This window comes from Schistocerca piceifrons, chromosome 1, assembly GCF_021461385.2.
Source record: "Schistocerca piceifrons isolate TAMUIC-IGC-003096 chromosome 1, iqSchPice1.1, whole genome shotgun sequence".
NCBI lineage: Eukaryota > Metazoa > Arthropoda > Insecta > Orthoptera > Acrididae > Schistocerca > Schistocerca piceifrons.
Window position 1 is genome coordinate 721,727,650 of NC_060138.1, and position 27,220 is coordinate 721,754,869.

The 27,220-nt window shown below is 39.8% G+C and overlaps 1 protein-coding gene across 1 annotated transcript in view; it reads right to left on the reverse strand.

Annotated features, from left to right (window-relative positions):
• LOC124791841 (lipopolysaccharide-induced tumor necrosis factor-alpha factor homolog) overlaps window positions 1–27,220 on the reverse strand; it is a 116,907-nt gene that overhangs the window by 9,692 nt on the left and 79,995 nt on the right. The window contains exon 3 of the mRNA XM_047257891.1: window positions 13,001–13,133. Coding sequence (XP_047113847.1) covers window positions 13,001–13,133 — 133 coding nt within the window. The remainder of the gene's footprint in view (window positions 1–13,000; window positions 13,134–27,220) is intronic.

The following is a 27,220-nucleotide window of genomic DNA, read 5'->3' on the forward strand; positions in this document are numbered from 1 at the left end:
TGAACATTTCTTTTATTTCTGTCATTACTTTGAGTACTTTGTTCCTTGTCATCCCATCTACTGTTCCTTCTTAGTTATTGTGCATAATGTTCATTATCAGTTTTTCTCTATAACTTAGCCCTATTTTCTCAGAATTTCGAACATCTTGCACCATTTTACATTGACAAATGCTAATTCCAGGTCAACATATCCTATGGACATGTCTTTATTTTTCTTCAGCCCTGCTTCCATTATGAACCACAATGTCAGAACTGCCTCTCTGGTTCCTTTACCTCAGCCAAACTCATCCTCATCTAACAGATCCACAATTTTCTTTTCTATTGTTCTGTGCATTATTTTTATCAACAACTTGGACGCATGAGCTGTTAAGCCACTGTTGCGATAATTCTCACACTTGTTAGCTCTTGCCATCTTTTTGTAAATTATATAACTATTTACAAATTTATGGTTGTGTTTTATACTCTTACACTAATTTTTATGTCATTTACATGTATCCATGTACTGGGTATGTACTAGATGCGCAGAGTACAGGTTTCTTCCAACAGATAGGTCACATCTGAACATAAGTTGTACTGTAGCACACTACAAACAGTCTTAATAGTATGTTTTAGGGCTGACTGAAGGATCATGGGAGCTGTAGTGGGTGAGAGTAGAGGGTTGTGTTGGAGTATGAATGGAGGGGATATATATATATATATATATATTATATGGAAAGCATATATATATATATGTGTGTGAGTGAGAGAGAGAGAGAGAGAGAGAGAGAGAGAGAGAGAGAGAGAGAGAGAGAGAGAGAGAGAGCGCTTTTATTGAGCATATGTATGAAACTGCCTTTCTGTAGAATGAAAATTTTCTTTCTTTTGTTGTACGGTATTTGATTGTCTCAGTCTCTTCAACACTTTTTTGCCAGTTTTTATTTTAAAATGGTTTTCATTTGCAGGGTGTCCAGAAAAGCGTTCTAACATTTACAGAGGTTGTAGTACGCATCAAGGGAAGGATGAAAGTTCCTATAAACATTGCTTGTAAACTTTATATCTTCGGAGTTATGGTCTGCATGTATCTGGGGAGCATATCTTGCAAACCGTGCACTTTGCCATGAGATAAATGAGGAAGCAGCATACATACTACACGTTTATGCAGCACAAGGTGTTTGCATCAGTATCAAGCATGCACTCAACAGAAGAACACACACAGTATTCCACAGTGCGCTACAGTATGTAGTGTATCAGTCATGTATGTTATTTTCATCTGGTGTACCTGTAGCCTTCCTATGGTGCATTGTTTGTTGTGACAGCAGTAAATTACTGCAATCTGTTTCTGTGTCCATCACTGGATGTACAGCTCCCAATGGAGGCCTGCTGTTCAAAATAGAAGATGGCAGGTATGATCTACCACTGGCAAGCAGATGGAAGTGGCCTACAGGCATGTAAACTGTATGTTGCCAAACATGCCCAACACCATACACCATCTGTAAACATTTTAGTACCCTGTTCCAGTGACTTTTGGAAACAGGATCCTTTGAACCATGAACATGGGGTTGTGGCAAATCTCAAACAACTCTCACACCTGGTATGAAGCAACGGTTACAAGGACATGTGGAAGACAACCCTGGAACAAGTGTCCAAAGAATAGTTACAGCTGAAGGTGTTGCTACATGCATTACCTGGACAGTCCTCCATGAACAGTTGCTCTATCCCTGCCATGTGCAGCAAGTCCAAGCTCTGCCATTATTGCAATTCTACCAGTGGTTTCTCCAAATGTGTGCACATAATCAACAGTTCATGGTGAAAGTGTTATTTACTGATCAGGTGGGCTTCATGAGAGAGAGTATCATAAATTACTATGATATGTGTGTTTAGACTGATGCCAATCCATGTGCACTTAGAGAGACAAGACATCAGCACGCATTTAGTATCAATGTTTCGACAGGCATCTGTGGGGACAGATTGCTAAGTCCTTATGTTCTACACAACACTTTGAATGGTGTTTGGTATCTTCATTTCCTTTGGAATTTTTACCTCTGTTGCTGAAGAATGTACCATTACATGAACAGTTGCAAATGTGGTACATGCATGATGGAGCACCAGCCCATTTTCAACTTTGGATGAGGCGACACCTACCATGAGTCTATCAGGAGCAATGGATATGTCAGGGAGGGCCAATACCTTGGCCTGCCCATTCTGCTGACTTGAACCCTGTGGATGTTTGGCTTTGGGGGCATGTAAAGACCTTGGTGTATGTGATCCCTATAAATGATGTGGATTCACTAAGGGAACATGTGTTTATTGCCTATAATGCAATCTGGCAACAATGACGGGTGTTCCAATGAATGCGTGATTCTATGAGGTGTAGGGTGGAAGGCTATATTGCAGTGAGTGGTGGTTACATCAAGCACATGTTGTAAAGAGTAGTGCAAAGATATGGTGATCACTGACGGTAGTAGTAGTAATATACTATAACTCTGAAGATATGAGGTTTATGACCCACATTTGTGGGAACTTTCTCTTCACTTGTTGCATACTACATCTTTTGTAAATATTGGAACCTTTTTTCAAGTCACCCTGTGTAAATAGAAAAGGTCTAACTTTTTATATAAATCTGGAGCTATTTTCAAATTTTCTGCTAACTACTGTCTGTATATTAATGCTTTCAAAAACGTTCAAATGCGTATGAATTCGTAAGGAACCAAACTGATGAATTCATCGGTCCCTAAACTTACACACTATGTAAACTAACTTACTGCCAGGTACTGAATTACTTTGAGGAAAATAACTTATTCCAAAACACACAGCACGGATTCTGCAAAGGGAGATCAACAGTGACAGCCACACTGGACTTATTAAAAACGATTCGACAGAGTTTTAAGAGAGAGAGAGAGAGAGAGAGAGAGAGAGAGAGAGAGAGAGAGAGAGAGAGAGAGAGAGGCACTGACACTCTGTGACATTAGCAAAGCCTTTGACTGCATCTCACACACAACACTAATAGCCAAGTTAAGATGCTATGGTGTTGGAGGTGTTGTTCTATTAACACTCCAATCTTATTTGGAAAACCGAAAGCAGGTAGTATCAGCGCACGGAGCAACTTCTCTTGAACAAAAACTGGAACATGGAGTGCCCCAAGGATCAGTCTTAGGACCTCTCCTATTCCTCATATATGTCAATGATATGAGTTGTAATAGTCAAATGTTGCAGTTTGCAGATGACACTACCCTTATTGCCAAAGGACATACAGCCGCAGAAGCTCTTGGTGCATCAAATTTGATGTTTGAAGAAATAAAAGAATGGTTCATCATAAACAAAATGAAGATCAATGAAGAAAAAACCCAACATTTGATATGCAGTCTAACCAACATTGAAGACCAAGAAAACATGGAGACTGTCAGACTACTGGGCTTCAAGATTGACAGCAAACTCTCCATGAATGATCACACTGCATATGTATGCACCAAACTTTCTCGTGTGATATACCTCCTGAGGAAGCGAAGAGGGTAATAACTGACCAATTTCTCACAATAGTCTACCATGCACTCTTCCACAGCCACATTAGCTATGGACTGTTGTTGTGGGGACACTCCTCAGGCTGCAAAGATGTGTTGCTATTACAAAAAAAAAGCCATCAGAATCATATCCTCTAGCAAAAGACTGGACCACTGTAAGCCTATTTTCACCAGGCTAGGCATAATGACTGTTTTTAGCCATTATATGGTTTTCTGCCTCATTTATATAAAAGAAAATCAAAGGAATTTTAGCATAAGACAAGAAATACATAATCACGACACTCGCTGTAAGACGAACATTGAAGTGCCATGGTGTCGCCTATCAAGTACACAAGACAGCTTTCCAACAGTCGCCCTAAAAATGTACGATCAACTGCCTCCAGAAGTGAAATCCCTGCCACTTGAATTATTTCGGAAAAAAATTCCTCAGGACTTGAAACAACATCCACTATATTCCTTGGAAGAGTTTTTCAACAGTGGCTCTAGTGAATGGACAAAATAATAAATATTGTTATGTTTTATATATAATTTTGCCTAAATTTAATCTTCTTTATGTTCTCAGTTAACTGCACATTTAATTTTGTGTTTTACTTAATGTACAGGGTTATTACAAATGATTGAAGCGATTTCACAGCTCTACAATAACTTTATTATTTGAGATATTTTCACAATGCTTTGCACACACATACAAAAACTCAAGAAGTTTTTTTAGGCATTCACAAATGTTCGATATGTGCCCCTTTAGTGATTCGGCAGACATCAAGCCGATAATCAAGTTCCTCCCACACTCGGCGCAGCATGTCCCCATCAACGAGTTCGAAAGCATCGTTGATGCGAGCTCGCAGTTCTGGCATGTTTCTTGGTAGAGGAGGTTTAAACACCGAATCTTTCACATAACCCCACAGAAAGAAATCACATGGGGTTAAGTCGGGAGAGCGTGGAGGCCATGACATGAATTGCTGATCATGATCTCCACCACGACCGATCCATTGGTTTTCCAATCTCCTGTTTAAGAAATGCTGAACATCATGATGGAAGTGCGATGGAGCACCATCCTGTTGAAAGATGAAGTCGGCACTGTCGGTCTCCAGTTGTGGCATGAGCCGATTTTCCAGCATGTCCAGATAAACGTGTCCCGTAACGTTTTTTTCGCAGAAGAAAAAGGGGCCGTAAACTTTAAACCGTGAGATTGCACAAAACACGTTAACTTTTGGTGAATTGCGAATTTGCTGCACGAATGCGTGAGGATTCTCTACCGCCCAGATTCGCACATTGTGTCTGTTCACTTCACCATTAAGAAAAAATGTTGCTTCATCACTGAAAACAAGTTTCGCACTGAACGCATCCTCTTCCATGAGCTGTTGCAACCGCGCCAAAAATTCAAAGTGTTTGACTTTGTCATCGGGTGTCAGGGCTTGTAGCAATTGTAAACGGTAAGGCTTCTGCTTTAGCCTTTTCCGTAAGATTTTCCAAACCGTCGGCTGTGGTACGTTTAGCTCCCTACTTGCTTTATTCGTAGACTTCCGCGGGCTACGCGTGAAACTTGCCCGCACGCGTTCAACCGTTTCTTCGCTTACTGCAGGCCGACCCGTTGATTTCCCCTTACAGAGGCATCCAGAAGCTTTAAACTGCGCATACCATCACCGAATGGAGTTAGCAGTTGGTGGATCTTTGTTGAACTTTATCCTGAATTGTCGTTGCACTGTTATGACTGACTGATGTGAGTGCACTTCAAGCACGACATACGCTTTCTCGGCTCCTGTCGCCATTTTGTCTCACTGCGCTCTCGAGCGCTCTGGCGGCAGAAACCTGAAGTGCGGCTTCAGCCAAACAAAACTTTATGAGTTTTTCTACGTATCTGTAGTGTGTCGTGACCATATGTCAATGAATGGAGCTACAGTGAATTTATGAAATCGCTTCAATCATTTGTAATAGCCCTATATATATTTCGCCAAAACGAAACTTTATGTGTGTGATCTAGATGGTTTTGTAAACATTTTGCTTTGTGGTATTTTCATTTGCTGCTATGAAGTTTTACTTTCCTGTTTAGTTATATTTCATTTTCTCTATGTTCTACGTGTTTTTGTGCATTGCATAAATATTTACTTTTATTTGTAATATAAATTTTGTATATGGTGTTGTATAAATGTTAGTTGATAATCTTTGTATTTGTGATGCAGTCTGTCCAGCCATGGCTGGTAAACAACGAAGATATAGTAATAGTAATAAACTGACTTATGGTAAGAACCACGCACATGTGCACACGGGAGGAGTTAAACCGCCGGCGGGAGGGGTCGCGCAGTTCACTATGTGGCGCCTCAAACCACATGGGCGCGGCCACTCCACATGGCATTAATACTTTATGAAGGATCAAAACTAGGCATACAACTAAGGAGACTTATTTAATTTGGAAATATCTTAAGCTTAACATTGCAGATAAAGCCAATTTTAGAAAGATTTACCTGTTTTTTCACTCTAACTAGAGGATTCATTATTTTTGATGACTAACACTGATTTTTTTGTCAGAAAGAGCTGCTAGAGTACAACTAGAATTGCTGGGGTCCAATTTTAGATTATTTATCACAATACAGTTTCCAATAAGGATTGCTGGACACAGTCCAGGAGTCATTAATTTTATTTCAGCTCCAATTACTGTCACTGATTTGGATGTAAAGGCAATAGCTAAACATTAAGAATAAAACAAACTAACTAGTTGATTTCACGTCATAGAAAAACAATTATGTATCATAGAAATGAACAATGACTCAATCATGGTGTTTATTAAAAACATATAGAAAGAATGCTGGCAAGAGATTTATGAAGTAGACTGTGCAAATGCATAATTTAACTCTTTCTTACACGTATTCCTAAAGCACTTTGAGGACTGTTTTCCCATAAAACAAGTCAGATAAAAATTAAGTAAAATGCCAAGGGATGGATAACACCTGGGATTAAAGTGCCCTGTGTTAGAAGAGAGAGCTCAATCTAATTCAGAGGATGAAGTTAATCAAAAATTGTCATTCCATTACCACCAGTTTTTTAAAATCCTACAGTTATCATCTTCACTATCATGCCACGCTGGGACATTTATAGTACTTCTCCATTTCACCTGCCTTTCCAACATTCTTCTTCCGTAACAGTTTTGTTCCAATCCTGCTTCCTTCTTCTTAAACTGGTTTTATCAAGTTAACTATCTCAGTTCTATCATTCAGTTTTTCTACTCCAATTTCCTCCCAACATCTTCATTTCTCACTCTGCTTGTCCTCGTTTCACCTAACATGCTACGTAGGAATTTCATTTCAATGGCTTGGATTCTCCTCTCCTCTCTTCTTGTCACTGTACAGACCTCTGATGTATATGACAATATGGATATAAATTACATCTTCTACAGCAATTCCTTAACTTCATCCCCCCCACCCCTCTCGCTTCACCAGACTAGGGGCCTCGCATACTGGTAAAATACATTTACTTTTGTGCCCTTTTGCTAATTCATTCTTCATTTTTGCATTCTGTGTTATCTAATGTCTTAAATTTTTAAAGGTGTCTGCTGTTTCAATTTCCTGACTTTTAATATAAATTTGCACTTCCCCTTCTCTGTCTCCTTTAGTCACTATCATAGTCTTACTTTTCTGCATTTCATGCCATATTTCTTGAATTTTTTTTTTTTTTTTTTTTTTGTTTAATATCTAGTAGTTGTTGCGTAACCTTCCTGGTCATTCCCCACAACACAGTATCAATGGCAAATAGCAATAACTTCATCTCTATGAGATGCTCCTGTCTCTTTCATGATTTCATTTATCATCATTAAAAATAATAATGGTGACAACACACTTTGTTGTTTCAACCCCATAACATTCCTACACCATTTAGCTCTCCCAACTTGTGGCTGGACACAGTTGAAGTTTTTATCGTACAATGCTTGAAGAATTTTGATTGTTAGTTTTAAAAGTTTTCCAATTCCCTTTCTCTTCAAACTTCCTCAGTTTTTATCACACAATGCTTGAAGAATTTTGATTGTTAGTTTTAAAAGTTTTCCAATTCCCTTTCTCTTCAAACTTCCTCACTCCTTTCCTCTGGGGACACTATCATGTGCTTTCAGTAAGTCAATGAATGTCATCAACAGATCTTTCCCGTACACCCAATATCTTTCCATCAATTGCCTCATACTAAATATTGTGTCCAATGTCCAGTTTATACAATTCCGTACAGTAAATGGCATAACACAACTGATAAATATAGACTATCAATGGAAGTCTGTTGCTAAGGTAGAATACTCAAAATTTCTGAGTGTGTGCATTGATGAGAAATTTAATTGGAAGAAACACATTGACGATCTGCTGAAACGGTTAGGTTCAGCTACTTATGCTATCAGGGTTATTGCAAATTTTGGTGAAACATATCAGTAAATTAACCTACTATGCCTATTTTTATTCACTGCTTTTGTATGGCATCATATTTTGGGGCAATTCATCATTAAGAGAGAAAGTATTCATTGCACAAAGGCGTGTAATCAGCATAATAGCTGGAGCCCACCCAAGATCACATTGCAGACATTTATTTAAGGAACTCAGGATATTCACAGTACCTTCACAATACATATATTCACTTATGAAATTTGTCATTAATAACCCATCCCATTTCAAAAAGATCAGTGAAGTTCACAGTTACAACACTGTAAGAAAGAATGATCTTCACTATTCTGGATTAAATCTCACGTTGGCACAGAAAGGGGTGAATTATGCTGCCACAAAAATCTTTGATCATTTGCCAATTCTTCAGGCACACAGTTTTTAGTCTACACGTATCTTAGCAGGCTATGTAAACACTGAAATCCAGTAGGTTTAGCTGCCTTTATCATTCCAACAGTTATTTCATCTATCCCACGTGCCTTTCTCATTTTCATTCTTCTAATCACTAGTTGCACTTCTAACATCCTAATATCTTTTTGTTTATGCAAGTCCATTCCTCCCCCCCCCCCCCCCCCTCCACCATACGTCTGTTATCTTTCCATCACTATTTGTTGCATTTGTTAGTTTGCCACAGTACTCTTGCCATCTTTTCCTTATCTCCTCTGGCTGTGTTACTTAGATTTCCGCTTTCAAACACAAGAAAAATAACAGTGTTAATGAAATTGAATTCCTACAAAATAACTGGGTACCAAAATTAATATTTACTTCTGTTCACAGTGTCAATGAACACTGCACCCATCAATAAACATCCAAATACAAATTCACTATATGATTCATCAACAAAAGTGGGTTTCAATAACATAACAGGTCTAAGCAGATTACAAAATTAATTAGGCCGCTAAAAGATGTAAACTGGTGGTGTCTTCACAAGATTATTAAAACTGTGTGCTGCTGCTACATCTATATACACACTCCACAAACCATCATATGGTGCATGAGGGAGAGTACCTTGTAGCACTACTGGTCATTTCCTTTACTGTTCCACTTGCAAATAGAACAAGGGAAAAACAACAATCTGTGTGTCTCCATATGAGCCCTAATTTCTCTTATCTTCATGAACCTTCCATGAAATGTATATTGCTAGCAGTAGAACCATTCTGCAGTCAGCTTCAAATGCTGGTTCTCTAAATTTTCTCAGTCAAGTTTTGTGAAAAGAACATCTTCCCCTCAAGGGATTCTCATTTGAGTTCACAAACCATTGCCACAATACTCATATGCTGACTGAACCTACTGATAACAAATCTAGCGAAGTGTCGCTGAATTGCTTTGATGTCTTCCTTTAATCTGAGCTGGTAGGGACCCCAAACACTCAAGCAGTACTCAAGAATGGGTCGCAACAGTGTTCTGTAGAGGTCTCCTTTATAGATGAGCTATAGTTTCTTAAAATTCCCTCAATAAACTGAATTCAACCATTCACCTTCCCTACTACCGTCCTTATGGGCTCATTCCATTTCACATCACTTTCCAATGTTACACCTAAATAGTGTCAAGCAGCACACTATCAATGCTGCATTAAAACATTATGGGACTGTTTTTCCTACTCCTCTGCATTAAGTTACATTTTTCTACATTTAGAGCAAGCTGCCATTCATCACACCAAATAGAAAAGCTACCTAAGTCATCTTCTATCGTACTACAGCCACTAAATGACGCGACTACCCTTAAGTTGCCATTGTAATCTGTAGTAATCTATCATTGACTCAGGGCATATTTTCTAACAGACTTAAATGCGATGTAGTAACATTCCTCTGAATGTAACTACAGAAAACAGTCCCCTAATTAAGGAGGCATTTTACCCTTCCAGTCTTTTTTAAAAATAGCTTCGAGGAAGTTATTTATGATAATTACTGAGTCACTTTTGTGAGTAGAAACTGTTAACTGTCTCCCAGGTTCTACTTACATAAAGAATTTTCCACAAGAAAGTCATGTAAGACCCAAAAATGAAGTTCTGGAAGAGCTAAATAAGACAAATTATCCAGTTGGGATATTCTGCAACCTCATCAAAACATTTGCCTGTGTAGACTTGGAAAATTAAAATGTTGCAGCTGTAAAGGAATCCCTTTTGCATGGATGAAGACTTCAGTTCATAACAGAAAGAAGGTAGGGTCAGTGCCATACCATGTGAAAGAAATGAAACTAACTTCGTAATGGAGGAAAATAAGAATCACATGTAGGTCTGCTCCTGTTCTTAAACTATGTAAGTGATTTGCCAATGACTTTAAAGGTTGGTTCAAAAACTAATGTTTGCTGTTGACACAACCATACGAACCAAAGGCCTAATTCATTTTTACCAGGCACAGCTCTGATGATAGCTGTACAGGCCAACAGCAAATAAATCTTAATCTCATGGAAACACGTATTATGCAGTTCCAAACAAGTAACAACAGCCTGAAGTAGACATTAATGATCACACACTAAACAAGATGACTCACATTACTCAATTTATATCCGATACTTTTTGCATATGAACTGCAATAATCATATCTTTGCTATCACAAAGATAATTTTGTCTATAACAATACCAGAGAAGGAAAGTTGCTGCTCACCATATAGCGGAGATGCTGAGTCGCGATAAGCACGCACGCACGCACGCACGCACGCACGCACGCACGCACGCACGCACGCACACACACACACACGCACACACACACACACGCACACACACACGCACACACACACACACGCACACACACACACACACACACACACACACACACACACACACACACACACACAAAAACGCAACTTGCCCACACACCTATCTACTGTGTCAGAGAGCTGTGTGTGTGTGTGTGTGTGTGTGTGTGTGTGTGTGTGTGTGTGTGTGTGTGTGTGTGTGTGCGCGCGCATGCGTGGGCGTGCGCAGGCTTGCACATGCGTACGCGGGCATGCACGTGCGCGCGTGCATGTATGTATGTATGTATGTATACATGTATGTGTATCTACTGCTGACAAAGGCCTTATGACCGAAAGCTTTAATTGTGTGAATCTTTTTATTGTGCCTATCGTGACTCAGGGCTCTGCTATATGGTGAGTAGCAACTTTCCTTCTCTGATATTGTTACATTCCATCCTCGATTTTGCATTGTTTGATAATTTTGTCTATTATCTGCAGTGAAGCAAGGTTAACACAGTATGTAACAGGCCAGAAAGAGATGTAAAGAAGTGACGTTTGAGAATCAGATATGCTGGTGCAAAAAGGTACGGCCAAACTTTCAGGAAACATTCCTCACACACAAAGAAAGAAAATATGTTACGTGGACATGTGTCCAAAAACGCTTACTTTCCATATTAGAGCTCATTTTATTACTTCTCTTCAAATCACATTAATCATGGAATGGAAACACACAGCAACAGAACGTACCAGCGTGATTTCAAACACTTTGTTAGAGGAAATGTTCAAAATGTCCTCCGTTAGCGAGGATACATGCATCCACCCTCCGTCGCATGGAATCCCTGACGCGCTGATGCAGCCCTGGAGAATGGCGTATTGTATCACAGCCGTCCACAATACGAGCACCAAGAGTCTCTACATTTGGTACCGGGGTTGCGTAGACAAAGAGCTTTCAAATGCCCCCATAAATGAAAGTCAAGAGGGTTGAGGTCAGGAGAGCGTGGAGGCCATGGACTTGGTCCGCCTCTGCCAATCCATCGGTCACTGAATCTGTTGTTGAGAAGCGTACGAACACTTCAACTGAAATGTGCAGGAGCTCCATCGTGCATGAACCACATGTTGTGTCGTACTTGTAAAGGCACATGTTCTAGCAGCACAGGTAGAGTATCTCGTATGAAATCATGATAATGTGCTCCATTGAGTGTATGTGGAAGAACAGGGGGCCCAATCAAGACATCACCAACAATGCCTGCCCAAACGTTCACAGAAAATCTGTGTTGATGATGTGATTGCACAATTGCGTGCGGATTCTCGTCAGCGCACACATGTTGATTGTGAAAATTTACAATTTGATCACGTTGGAATGAAGCCTCATCCGTAAAGAGAACATTTGCACTGAAATGAGGATTAACACTTTGTTGGATGAACCATTCGCAGAAGAGAAGTGTACCCGTGGAGGCCAATCAGCTGCTGATAGTGCCTGCACACGCTGTGCATGGTACGGAAACAACTGGTTCTCCCATAGCACTCTCCATGCAGTGACGTAGTCAACGTTACCTTGTACAGCAGCAACTGCTCTGATGCTGACATTAGGGTTATCGTCAACTGCACAAAGAATTGCCTCGTCCATTGCAGGTGTCCTCATCGTTCTAGGTCTTCCCCAGTCGCGAGTCATAGGCTGGAATGTTCCATGCTCCCTAAGACGCCGATCAATTGCTTTGAACGTCTTCCTGTCAGGACACCTTCGTTCTGGAAATCTGTCCCAATACAAACGTACCGCGCCACGGCTATTGCCCTATGCTAATCCATACATCAAATGGGCATCTGCCAACTCCGCATTTGTAAACATTGCACTGACTGAAAAACCACGTTAGTGATGAACACTAACCTGTTGATGCTATGTACTGATGTGCTTGATGCTAGTACTGTAGAGCAATGAGTCGCATGTCAACACAAGCACCGAAGTCAACATTACCTTCCTTCAACTGGGCCAACTGGCGGTGAATCGAGGAAGTATAGTACATACTGACGAAAGTAAAATGAGCTCTAACATGGAAATTAAGTGTTTCTGGACACGTGTCCACATAACATCTTTTCTTTATTTGTGTGTGAGGAATGTTGCCTGAAAGTTTGGCCGTACCTTTTTGTAACACCCCGTATTCTTGGAAAATTGTATGTACCACAACATCCAGTGCCTCTCATGTGTACTTATTGCACTAGTCACTGTTAAGCCCTACAGCAGCTTTATTTCTGTAAACTGTTGTCAGATCACTTGCAACTGAAAGGACACAATGTATGTGGACTTAAATCTAATTAATAGAATAACTGATAAATAAAATTTTTGATGTGCACAGTTTTAAGCAGGACACACTAATCCCACATTTTGAAATAAGTAAAACTGGTAAGCCTGTTAAATACTTACAGGAAGACAAAGAGAAGAACTGCTACTACGTGTGTTTTTGTGTTGCTTCTGTATCTTATCTCAGTTGTTACAGTCTTGTGACATGATGGACACTGCAATGTTGTTGGCTCAGGTCCCAGCGGCGTGCTAATCACTGAAACAGTATGAAGCATGTGTCAACTACATAGAGAACTGATACGAAGTGTATCCTCTCTCTCTCTAAAAAAATAAAAAAAAAACACACACACACACACACACACACACACACACACACACACACACACACACACACACACACAAGAAGAAAAAAAAATAAAAGCAGTCTTCACCAAAAACTAATCATGATATTTTTGAGATGGAAAAGATAAAGAGGACTGGCTGGTAACATGTTTAAATCTTGGGAGAAATCATTACTACACAGTTTTCATAATCTTAACTTCCCCATTTTCATTACCTATCTGGTTTCAATTCTCCAATCATCCCATACCAATTAGAATGCTATTTTTATAAAAAAAATCTGTATTTGTAAGTTCTAGAACTCTTTTTATATGTCTGCATCAACACCTACATACATATTCTGCAAACCATTGAAGTGCATGGCAGATGGTACTTCCCATTGCACCAGTCGTTTGGGATTCTACCCTTTCCATTCATGTATTGAGGACGGGTAACATGAATATTTAAATGAGTCTGTGTGCACCGCAATGAATCTAAACTTGGCCTCTCAAGCCCTACAGGAATGATACAAAAAAATGGTCAAATTGCTCTGAGCACTATGGGACTTAACATCTGAGGTCATCAGTCCCCTAGACTTAGAACTACTTAAACCTAACTAACCTTAGGACATCACACTCATTCATGCTCGAGGTAGGATTTGAACCTGCGACAATAGCGGTCACGTGGCTCCAGACTGAAGCACCTAGAACCGCACGGCGACACTAGCTGGCCAGGAATGATACACCAGTGATTGTAGTACATTCGCAGAGTAATCACTTAAAGCCGGTACTTTAATCTTTATAAGTAGGTTTTCGTGAGATATTTTGCATCTATCTTCAAATGTCTGCCGTTTCAGTTTGTTCAGCATCTCTGCAGCAGTCTCACATGGGTTCAACAAACCTGTGTATCCTTGGTGCCCTTTTCTGTATACATTCAATGTCCTCCATCAGTCGTATTTGATATGGACCCTACAAATTTTAGCTATCTTCTAAGGTTGGTTACATGAATGATTTACTAGCAATCTCCATTGTAGATTGACTTCATTCCCTACAGAGCTTTTTTTTATCTAATATGTGTTGTTTCGGCTCATACGATATGACAGATAAAAATATCAAACCAAAAACACTTTGCATTTTAATGCATCATCATGCACCATTTGACATTTGTTGCTGGATAAGTCTCCATATATTATGATCCTCAGCTATAAACATTCCTCGTACTCCGGTATGTATTCAAATGATATCATTGACTTCTTTTTTTCCTCTCTTGGGAACTTCTCTGTTTCCTATGCGATCAATTCACCTTCCTACATGCCCTCCCCCCCCCCCCCCCCCCCTCCTTTCATTTTATTTTCAGTTCAGTTATAATTACTTGTTCTACTCTGGTCTCGCCACTGTCTGTGTGTTTCTTTTCCTGTATTTGTCAGTAATTCCTTGTATAGATCTCTCTATTGCACACTGACCAAGCCTCAGTTTTGCAATCAGCTTTGCAGTGAAAATCCAAGCCCTTAGAAAAAAAAACTGTTGTATACGCTGATCACAAAAATTCCATTTGAGTCACATCAAGAACTTATATTTCCAGTTTCTATTTACTTTACCAAAAAAATGTCAAGCCATTTTTCCTTTTCTGTTTATATGTTTGGCTGTCTTCAGCTGCTCTGTATGCTAAGACTCAACTAATTCCACAACTTCAATGCTACTTCATACTATTTTCATTTCAATGTGTTATTTATATATTATTTTAGACTGATTTCCAAACTTTTCTATTGCTTTCATTATTGAAGTTTATCTGAAATAGAGGTGAAACAGAGATGTTTAAGATGTGTTATATTAGTGCAGTGTTTTGCGGTTTAGGATCTGAAAACTTCCTCAAAGGCAGCTGAAATAGTTTGGACAATATAGAATCTCCTTGCCCGATTCTTCTTTTAGTTCAGAATTTCCCACAATCATAATGAAGGTCTAACGTGAGCTGTAGCATTGACATCAAATTTTTCAGTATTCTAACATAGGCTGAATCTATCTCTTATTTATCAAAGGCTTTGAGAGCTGATTTTGTTAAAACTGAGTAACAATCTATGAATCTTTGACAAAGTGGTAGTTCATAGTCACAGCTATGTTCTATAAGTTTATTCAGAATTTTCAAAGGTTCTAGTACACAATTTCCACATCTAAAACGAAATAGTTCCCATGCCTGATTATGAACCATCATTTTTCCAATGCACTTGGTGATAATTTTAGTGAATGTGTTGTACATTAGTCAGAGGGGGCTGGTAGAGTCAGTTTTTTTTTATCTTGTCATTTATATTAAGTAAAATAATTTCCAAGGTATCCCAGTTTTGATGAGTTAGATTCCTTTGTACCACGGTTGACTGGGAAACAATTTTATGTGTTCCTTCAGTTTTGCTCAACCTCCAGCTTTAACCATTTCTGTTAAAATGGCATTATCTGTCAGCACCATTCTTACATACTCTGCATTTTTGTACATCTTATCCGGCATTACAGGCACTTGCAGAATACTGTTATTGTTATTACTAACTCTCTCTGCATTTCTTATAAATATCTTTAACAATACCAACATTTAGAACCAGCTTGGAATGCTTGCAACATTCTTCTCCATAGCTGGTTATGTGCCAACAGCAATCACAACCGATGAAACCTGGTGTGTAATCAATGTAAGTTAGCCTATTGTTGTTACACTTTTCTCTTATTTTCAACTTTTTCATTTTAATAAATTTTCTGTGTACTTTCTTGTATGATATTGACTTTTGTCTGATTCAGATTATTCTGCCTTGTTCCTATTGTTGTTCACTTGAAATTCTCACCTACTCTCTATTAGCTGTGTAACTGCTACACTATGACTTTCGTTACATAACGATTATATTGCTAGAAATCTTTCTTGTCTTTAAGTGGGCATTACATGGTGGAACTGTAGTTAGTTGTCTAGTTCTTATTCAACAGTTTCCAAGTTTATAGTACTTTGGCTGCAAAAGAGTGGCAAAGTTCCATTAAAGAATGTGCTTATTTCCGCACTTACGCAGGCAGGATGCAAGAGCTAAATTTTCCACCCTGCATAACTTTCTATCCATTAAAGATATTCGTACCTCTTTTCACCCAGACGAATAGTGACAAGTGCTTCATGAAACAGAGGCTAACGCATTTTTTGGAACTTTGTTAATCACTAAAATCCAAGCATTAACATTATTTAACTTAACTATGACCTTTCTTTCTTCCACTAAATATCAGAATTCAGAACTGTGCGAGACAAATACAGAGATTTAACACTATTGTAGGTCTGACATGAAATACTGAATGTGAGGAGTGTCGTGCTGTTGTTGTGGCCGTTTGAATGGCAAGCCGCCGAGATTATGCCACTATCAGTATGTACGAAGGCTACTCTCACACTTTTGATGGAGACCTCGGAAAAATATAGTTAAGCCATTAATTTTTTTATTTAATATGTCTGCACGCTTGACACGGTGAAATCTCCGCGCCATTGCACCGTAGTACGCCGCTAGAAGAGAAAAAACTTCCCGGCGCAGCCCGCTGATACGGTAGATTAACGGGTATAATTCATTTTCGGGAGAAGCATAACTGTCGCCAGCTAATGGATTGGTCTGACACAGTTGCAACATGTCCGCGCTGCTGTCGAAGACTGCTTTAGTCATCTGGATTAACCTGACACGGCTGCAACATTTCCGCCGCTACTGTAAATGAATCACCACTACGACCTTCAATTTTATCACCTGAAGATACTCTGAATCCTTTTCCGTATAGCTCACGTAGGGATCGCGAAGAGAAGATTTGGCTAATTTCAGCACACAGGGAGGCATTTAGCCGTAACTCACGGGGTGACGTTTCTGTAACGTCTACTGCGAGGTGGGCCTCTGGGTTCCCTACGTTTAAACCGACATTATACGTGTTGTCTAAATGAAGTTTGTTTATTTTATTGCACGAAATAAAGCCTGCAGCATTTTTATAAATAGTACACGTGAATGGACTGTTAGAAAACAGAATTTTTCATTCCGAAAAATTGTATTATCTTTGTTGCAACTACATTTCCATAAAACTAAATTCACATAAAGATTCCACTCAATACGTATAAAAAGTCAACAAAATTGACATTCAGTATTGGGATCTACATTTTTCTTAATCACCACTCAAAACACATTTGATTTTAACTAAAACTAAGTATTTTGTTGGGGAGACAGGCCGATCCACATCAAAATTGCGCTGAAGTTCATCTGAATGTTGTTCTTGCTCTATAGTACAGTGATCACTGGCTATTCTACAATCGTAGTCTTTTACGTCTATATCTTGATCCGTGTCAATGACACCTTTCTGTACGGTCTAGGAGAGACTAACACCTGTCCATTCCGCCACAACAGCCCTTGGAGACGAGTTCAGAGTGGTTTGCAAGGTATGTATGCATATAGAAGTAGATCTATAGCCAACCAGCAAACAAAAAATGATGTAACCTTAGTTTTTTCGAAGTGATAGTTAAAATTCTATGACTACGCTTCTTATGTATATGGCTTAACTAAATGGTGGAAAGTGTGAATACAATGCTGGAATGTAAGATAAGCGAACATCTATACCCTATAATGAATGGAACTACTGTCTGATTTTAGCGAAGAGGAGTATTCTCCGCCTCGTAAATACAGTGACACGGGGAGAGGAGGGTGTGAAACAGCAGGTCTTATCCTAACAGCGCACTTCTACGGCATATTTGTGCTTAATAATGAGCATCTACAAAAGCAGGCCTCACTATGAACAGGAATCTTTCCTCACCGATAATGAGACGCAGGTAATGCCCACTATGGACCAATTAAGAAAATTCATTTTATCATGAGAAAACTTGACACACCATAGCAAAATAAAACACAGTATTCAACTACGCTCGCTACTGCACACAGTCTTGTTTGCTACTTAACGATGGAGCATAACACTAGTAGCCCAAAGCTGCTCGCTATTGACGCCGAGACATCAGGAAATGAGCGTGCACTGTACGTCTTTGCCATTAACACAAACATATAAGCCTTTCTATCGCGTAGTGAGAGTACTGTAGAGTGAAATTTCCTAAAATTAAAAAATCAACAATCAACTTCAACTCTTACGACTGTGCCTTTCACATTATTGGTCACTTCCATACTGGCCTTGCTTCATGATACGGCATTACGGATCAGCACAGAGAGTATCAACCGACGCAACATAGTTCATCAAAAAAAGACCAAATGGACACTTTTTATTAATTTTCTACTCGCATAATAGAACACTAGAATCGTACACAAATATCTTAAAATAAACTTCAGCTTTTACACCTACGCGGAACACTCTCCATCCCTTATCCAGGTGCTATGGTGAAACATCTGAAACCATCAGCGATATTACAAGTCCAGAACGAAATGAGGTTACTTCTTGGCGACAGAAAGAGTTACTAGTAAATATGTTTCGATTTTCGTACGCTTTCGTATTTTATATCCCTGCGAATATTTTACAAGTTACTGTACTGTAGATATTTTACACACACTTAACACCTCATGCATTATCATTTTGGTGAAACTTCGAATGAGGAGGACACTTTGTGTGCCCAGTTCTAAAAGGACAATGTTATCAGTCTGCTGTAAATCATCATTTTGCTGAAACTAATCCTTGTCGAGCTTGAATGCAAAAGAAACATATGACGTCAGCTGTAAAAAGAAAATATTGCGAGTTTGCAGTATGTCATTATGGAAAAGCCATTATTTGCAGAATTTAAACACCTCACCGAAGTTTCAATCGCTCCACTATCCTCTGTTCCGCAAATTCAGATTATAGCAAGTGCTATAGCTGCCTTAAGGCAATTAAACAAAGTTTTTTAACACAGTACGTCCTAGTCAGGAATCTAGTCTCATTCCTCTTGGTCTATGTAGGAAAAGACACTGTATCTTCACAATCTAACTGTATTTTCTTTGAGAATTCACAGATATTAATGATACACGAAACTGTAGAACAAACGACGTTAATATTCTTAAAAAAAATCACAATAAAAATATTTGTATTCGAGATATCTAATTAACACACCAAAGGTGGTATAGCAGAGACCTCGATGTCACAAATGTGTTAACGGTAAACAAAACATGTCTATGGTCGAAGTTAACTTTGTTTCGGACGGAGCTGCTAAATTTTGAAATGCGGAGTGTCGACTTCGAAAACATTCCCTCTGAAAAAATGACATGAAAATTTGCTATTTTCTTATCAGACGCAAACAAAAAGTACGATGTCTTGTCATACATAGAATTCCATTTCACGGACTAGAAGACACTGAAGCAATTAGAAAAGTCTGTATGAACCTAAGATCCACTGTGCTTCGTTTCTTAATTAGTTTCTTCATTCAAACTCTACACGTGCTGGTTTCACCAGAATATAATACAGGAAGTGATTGGGATATAAAATTAACAAGCGTACGAAAATCCCAGCAACCCCTGCTCTTTCTCTCATGACTATCCCTGTGATCTCTTAAGACAGTACTAAAACATTTCCTCTTATGTTTTTACGTGCGTATTGTGAATGAAATTCATGAGATTCGTACTCGCGATTACACTTAGAGATAACTTGTTGAGTATCTTCGTACAAAGGCAGATATTTTGGACTGTGCTACTAATACACTCTCGACGCTTTCCAGACAACGAATGTTTCTTTGTACGCCGCAGCTTCTCGAAGTACCACACTTCAATCGATTTTCCTTGCAGCCATTTTCTATACCCGAAGGACACTGCAGAAATGAGTTCTGAAAGCCATTTACTTCTAACGGACTTCCAAATAAAATTCTACTTGGTTTAAGCCTAGGGGGAAAGGTTAAAGGTCCAAGTGGCCTTTTGGGGCGGCAAGCTGAGGGGGGCATCACAGGCAACAAGGTGCAAATTTTGTACTCAGGGTGAAAACAATTAGTAGCGAAAACTGACAGGGGTGAAAGTATACGATAATACTTGTAGAAGCGACAGCGTTCTAGTAACTTAGGGCAGCAAATGTGCCGTTTGCGAGGTAATTGTGGATGTGTGTTTCATCTACATCTAGAGTGATTGTGTGGGTCATCGCTAGCGAGGGGGAAGTGAGTGAAAGAGTGTAACCTTACAGGTTTCTTCCTCACTGGGTGACTGTTTTAGTCATTTTACGCACATTCGTTTCTTTCAATGTGTGTAAGGGCGTTGATAAACTCGGCGTTAAGCGCCCTTAATCTCCAAACACACACACACACACACACACTATGCAAACCACTGCGAGAGGCACATCCAACTGTACCCGTTATCAGGGTTTTCTTTTTGCAATTGCATCCAAGAATGGAGCTCAAGAAGAATGATTGTTTGAATGACTCCGTGCGTGTTGTAATTATCGTAATCTTGTCCTCACGATCCCTACTGGAGCGATTTGTTAGGGCTTGCAGTATAGTCCTAGAATCATTTAAAGCCGGTTCTCGAAACTTTCCAAGTAGGCTTTCTCGGGATAGTTTACGTTTATCTTCGAGAGTCTTCCAGCCCAGTTGTTTCAGCATCTCTGTGAGACACTCCTAAGGATCAAACAAATTTGTGACCACTCGTGCTGCCTTTCTCTGTATACCCTACGTTTGATATCCCGTTTTGTCCTATTCGGTACGAGTGCCACACACTTGAGCAAAATTCTCTAACCGGTTGGGCGAGTGATTCGCAAGCAATCTCCTTTGTAGATTGACTGTATTTCCCCAGTATTCTACCAATAAATCAAAGTCTTGCATCTGCTTTACCCACGACTGAGCCTATATGCTCATTCCAATTCGTATCGCCACATGGTATTACAGCCAGGTATTTGTTCGAGTTAACCGATTCCTACTGTGACTCACTAATGTCGTAGTCATAGAATACTATGTTTTTTCATTTTGTGAAATGAACTGTCTTACATTTATGAACTTTGAAGCGAGTTGCCAGTTTTTGCACACCTTTGAAATCTTCAAGATTTGACTGAATACTTATTCAGCTTCTTTCAGACAGTACTTCGTTATAGATGACTGCATTGTCTGCAAAAATTCTGAGGTTTCTATTACTATTGTCCGCAAGGCCATAGTTACTTCTACATCTGACTATGACTCCATCCAAGATAACTTGCTGCATCCTCCCTCCCAAGAAATGCTCACTCTGTCACAAATTTCACTTTATGTCCCATACGACCGTGCTTTTGACAGTAGGCATAGGCGTGATACTGAGTCAAATACTATACGGAAACCAAGAAGCACTGCATCCAGCTGACTGCCTTGATCCAAAGCTTTCAGCATGTCACGTGAGAAAAGGGCGAGTTGGGTTTCGCATGATCGATGTTTACAGAATCCATGCTGGTTGGCATGGAAGAGGCCATTCTGTTCGAAGCACCACATTAACTCAGAATATATTCTAAGATTCTAAAACAAATCGCTGTCAAGGATATTGTACGGTAGTTTTGTGAATCACTTCTACTACCTTTCTTGTAAATGGGTGAGATCTGTTGTTTCTTCCAACTAGGGGGCACAGTTCTTTCTTCGAGGGATCTACGATAGATTATAGGGGCTAACTCAGTCGCAAATTCATTGTAGAATCTGACGAGATCCAATGGGTGCTGGTGCTTTGCTCAGTTTTAATGATTTCGGCTGTTTCTCAACGCCAACGGTGCTAGACTTACTTTACTCATCTTTTCAATGATACAAGGATTAAATTGGGGCAACACTCCTGGGGCTTCCTTTGTACAGAAATTTTTGAAAACGGGGGTAAGCATTTCTGATTTGGTTTGCCATACTCAGTTGCAGTTTCTGCCTCACCCACGAGTGATTTTGACGCTAACTTTGTTCTTAACAGTCTTTACATACAACCACAATTTCTTCGGGTTTTGTGAAACAACATGTGACAATATTCCGTTACGGCAGTCACTGAAGGCTTCATACATTGCCGCCTTGGCAGCCAATGGGTTCCATTTAGCATCTTTCTATACTCCTAGGTGTAAAACCTATTATGCACCAGTCTGTTTCTTTAGACTGACCGTATGCCGTGGAGGGTGCCTATCATTGTGAACTGTTCTACTGGGCACATATCTGCCCAGTGCAGGATCAACTGTTCTTTTAAACTTGATCCATAGTTCCGCTACCCGCTCCGCTCCTGCCCTGTGCTAAAAGTTTCAAGCCGCCGCTGACTTCGGTATGAAACATTGTGCTGGTTAGTCCAAAGGTATTTTCGAATAAGTCCCCATATATGATCTCACAATTCACCCGAGGCCTGCCTTAAAAAGAAATAAAATACTACTTCACCACGTTACATGTTACAAATTATTGTACACTCCCTCTTATTAAAGGATGTGTTTCTCGTGTCATCTTCATATTAGGAGACAATACTGTACCCGTCTCTACAGTGTGCTACAAATTCTTTTAAATACCCCGGATCATCTTTCATATCTTAACAAGACTGTAAATCTGCAGTTCCACTTCCTCATCCGTATCGACGGGAGTGTTTTACACCTCACTTTTGTGACCGACACTAGACAAGAAACTCTAGAAGATTGTGGTCCGCTGACATCTGACGCCAAGGTACAGGTTGTATTTGGACCTATCCATCTCAGACCATATTGGCGCGGTACGTGTAGTCTTACAGCGGCAACAAAATAGCCTGTATCTCATGAGGCGTGTACCACATTCCACAACGTTGTACAATGTGAGCTACGCCATGAGCGAAATTTAAGCCCAGTGAGATGGGGCTTTATCGAAAAACGTGCGTTTCAAATACATTTGTACTAAATAGAACAATATTTCATATTGAAATCAGTGACGGCTCAGACCACACACTCGTAATTGTAACGCAAACGGTTCGTTTTGTGGACCCATGTGCAGTGAAATGTTTCTGCTATTGCGTATTTGCACACTCGTCAGTTTTCGCTATGAATTGTGATCCACACTGTACTTATAACAATTTTTTGTTTACTAAAAGCGTTTAAAGATATCTTGAATGATTTTAGACGGAAATGGACTGTTTTTTCTCTTGATATGTAGCACTGGAGTAAGATTTAGAAATTTATTTCTGTTACAGAGGAATGTCCATGTAGTGCTTTTTTTTTTAAACTAGGAAATGAAGGAAAAGGTTGTCAGTGTTCATAGAAAAGGTTCTGTTCGAATAAACCTCTCCTACCTGTTGGTGACGTAAACGTTTCCACTACCGTATAGTCGACATATTCGTGTCGTGAGAGTCAGCAACTTTATTGATATTTAAGGTAAGAATTATCTATTGTTGAGTATCAGCTGCACGTTTTAATTAGATTACATATTTCGATCACTCAGGATCATCTTCAGATCCAAGCAGCTACATCAGCAACCCGTCTTATCTACTCAGTACCCCATGTCAGAGACAGTTCTCCAATACGAGAGTTGGAACTTAAATAGTGGCAACTATTTATTTACAGCTCGTACAAAATACATGTGTGTTTCAGAGTTTTACTGACCTTCAAAGTAGTCACCAGCATTGTGCATAACCTGTTGCCAGCGATGTGAATGTCGTAGGATACTCTTAGCAGAACTAGTTGTGTTGGCAGTTCGAGCGGCGTGGTTTATTGCCAGACGAATTTGTGACAGTTTTGAAGCGAATGCCGTGAAGTGTTTCCTTCAGTTTGGAAATTGAGTTGAACTCAGGGAGGCTTAAGTCATAGGAGTGCAGAAGGTGGTATAGCACTTAGCAGCCCCACCAGTCAAACAAATCAGTAACAGCTTGCACTGTTCATGTTTGAGCATTGTCCTGCAAAATGATGGTCAGGTCCTGCAGAAAGTGTCATCACCTCTGTCTCTAACGTGGTCGTAGGTTGTGTTCCAAAATTGAACAGGAGCGGCTATTTACAAGTGATGTCTGCATGTTGTTTGTTCCTCTTGTCTTGCCCTGCGTTGGTCTACTGTGGTTTTTTCCCCAATTGTGCAGAAATGTACACGCAAACAGTCACTCACTCTGTCTAAGTGAAATAAAAACATGTAAAACATCAAAACATGTTTGAGTGTGTGTGAATTTCTGAGCGATGGAGGAGGCCCAACACCATGAAACCATGGACAATGCAGGGCAAGAAGAGCAGAACGTACACAGATGTTACACACAACAGCAAAGTAAATAGTTGCATCTGAAAACGCGAAACGCGTCGTGGTATCTACGAAAAAACATAACTGGTGCACTGTTATTATTAGATCGTTAACGACTCATTTATATTTTTTCGAAAAACGTCGATAATAGTGAATGAAATAACGTTGTTATAATTTCGAGAGGATTATGCTTTCATTTCCTGCCCTCTGTGTGTCTAATCGCACTCAAGGTCTTTTCACAGCTTAGTTGTCAAGCCTTTCTGGAGCATTCGCAAAACGGCAAAATTCGACGAGCAGTAAACGTGGGCTACTCAAGGTTTGGTTAGCATTATCTCAGGCTCTGCTGAAGTCAACACCGACGGCTATTCACTTCGGCTCAATTGTAAGTAGTATGCCGATATTCAAGGTTCACATACATGAAGCTTCTGTTGTGGTGTGTGTACATATTTTTTACCTACTGTAGCTACAAATCGCTCGACCTGCTGCGAATTTCGCGCAGTAGTAGCTTTTCTGTTGGAAACACTAAATAATTCACTAAAATCGTGGAAACTGATAGTCACTTGACAAGTTTTATGGACAGTAAGATTTGGCGCTTGCTACAACGTAGAGAAGAGCGAACGCAACATCCTGTGAAGGAGGCGTTGGCCTCGCTTATTTTAGTCGTCAACACTCAAATTTATGGCTTTCGATGGAAAGTTTTCTACTGCTAATGGCTCCTGAAAGTCAGGGTAGAATACCTCGTCCCTATGACGTGGATCCCGTAAACATTGGTCTAGATCCTTCGTCGAACAAGAAATATTCCCATTCCCTCCCTATTTCCTATCTGCGTAACCAGAATCTTCTTTCATAAATCAGAAAAAACACGGTTATCGACAGCGTCGTTTTCTGCAGAAACGATGGATGAACTCCACAGTCAACAGAAGATATATTCATTAGCTCCTAAACAAAAGTCTTAACTAACGGCCTCATGGACGAGGAATTAATAGCGATATGTCATGAGGTTTTTGTACAAGAGAAGAAACGACCCGCAAGTTAAGTATGTTCAGTTTAAAAGCTGAATATGCTTACTGCTAAGTCCCTCATCATGCGTTCTCTCTCTCTCTCTCTCTCTCTCTCTCTCTCTCTCTCTCTCTCTCTCCTACACACGCACGCATAGCCACACACACGCACACGCACAGACACACACACGCACACGCACAGACACACACACGCACACGCACAGACACACACACGCACACGCACACACACAGAGAGATTTTTAGAATCACCATAGAAACTTGTCTGCTCTGATTTATTTACATACTTGGGTACAATTAATGCCAAGTGGAAACAGACTCTTATCCATGTTTTTACCAGTACTTAAAAATACCTGAAAATTAATTACTGGAGCTTTTGTTAAGCTCCCAAACTTTTCGGAAACGGTCTGATGACTGCACAGGAAGATCCTTGCGCGTACTGTAATTAAGATAAAATTTTAATCATATACTATAGCATACAGGATAATGGATTTATTGCGTCAGCTAGGCATCGAAGTCACAACTCGGTAAAGTATTAGCTGAAAACGCGAACAGCGGTTTTAGGAAATGAGAGCGCATGTCGATTAGAAAACGAGAAGTGGGATTCAGAACGGCAGAATCATGCTAGCTAGGTCAGATACCAAGCCGCAATTTTATCAAGTATTTCGACTCAGACGTGGTGTATGGTAGGCAATAATATAATAGGAAATTTGTAGCCTCGCTGGTGAAACTATGACTTAATAAAACAAATTTAAGTAACGGTTTTTTCGAATCTATTATTACCATCTCATTTCCGTTACCTGAAAGTGCAGAGGTGGAAGATGCGGGCACAAAGCTGGCAATTACAAACACTGCTGTACTCTATTCCTTTCCTTATATGCCTTATTTAGCATTAGTTTTAAGATAAAGGCATAAAACCGTTCAAACTGAACCTGTGTCAGAAGTTCACAACCGCTAACGATGAAATATGTTGAACAGTCTCTCTAATTCGTACACACGAGGCAAGTGAAGATACTTGTCTGCTAGAACAACTCGAGCTGTCTGGACACTGGTCTCTTGAACATGTGTCACTTAAGAAATACACATACCTCGAAGTTATTCATCCATAAAACAGTAGTCTACAGCGGGCGAAGACATGTTGAAATGTCCTTCCGCCATTGTTGATTTTTTTTGTCTGTCCATTTTGTCGTCTCTCTAACCCTCACGAAAATAATGCCGCGACACTGTCTCCAACAAAACTGCGACTGATATGTTATATCATACTAAATGTTTATAAACAGTTTCTTCATCTTCTTGTCGAACGCCAGTAGTGATTTCTAACAGGACAGCAATGCTGAAGGAATCAAAGGTAGAAAAGAAGTTGAATTGTCAGAGCAAGAGTGCGAAATATTAGGGAAAGTAAAGTATACCAGATGAGATAGAAAGAAGAAAACAAATAGATAGGATGAGAAAAACATGGATAGTGTTGATAATAGGATAGAGATACTGTTTAACTTTTGGACAGAAGAAAAAACAGATGGGATATGCTGAGAGGAAAGCTACGCCAATGGTAACAGATAAAGTTTCAATCTCTACTTGGATGCACAGCGGTTTTAGGGACGCAAGGTACAAGGTAGTCTGTTCCAGAGTCGTATGTCTGAAACGCTGAAGGACACCGCTCGAGCGTGTGGGATCGATAGCATGGCGGAACCGGTGACACTGAACTACGCAAAGAACGGGAGCATGAAAGGATTGCCGAAACAGTTACAGAAATACTGAATAACCTCACCTGGCACACAGTCGAAAAAGTCAACTAATCACTGGCTCTGAGCACTATGGGACACTGTGGTCATCAAATCCCCTAGAACTTAGAACTACTTAAACCTAACTAACCTAAGGACGTCACACACATCCATGCCCGAAACAGGATTCGAACCTGAGACCGTAGCGG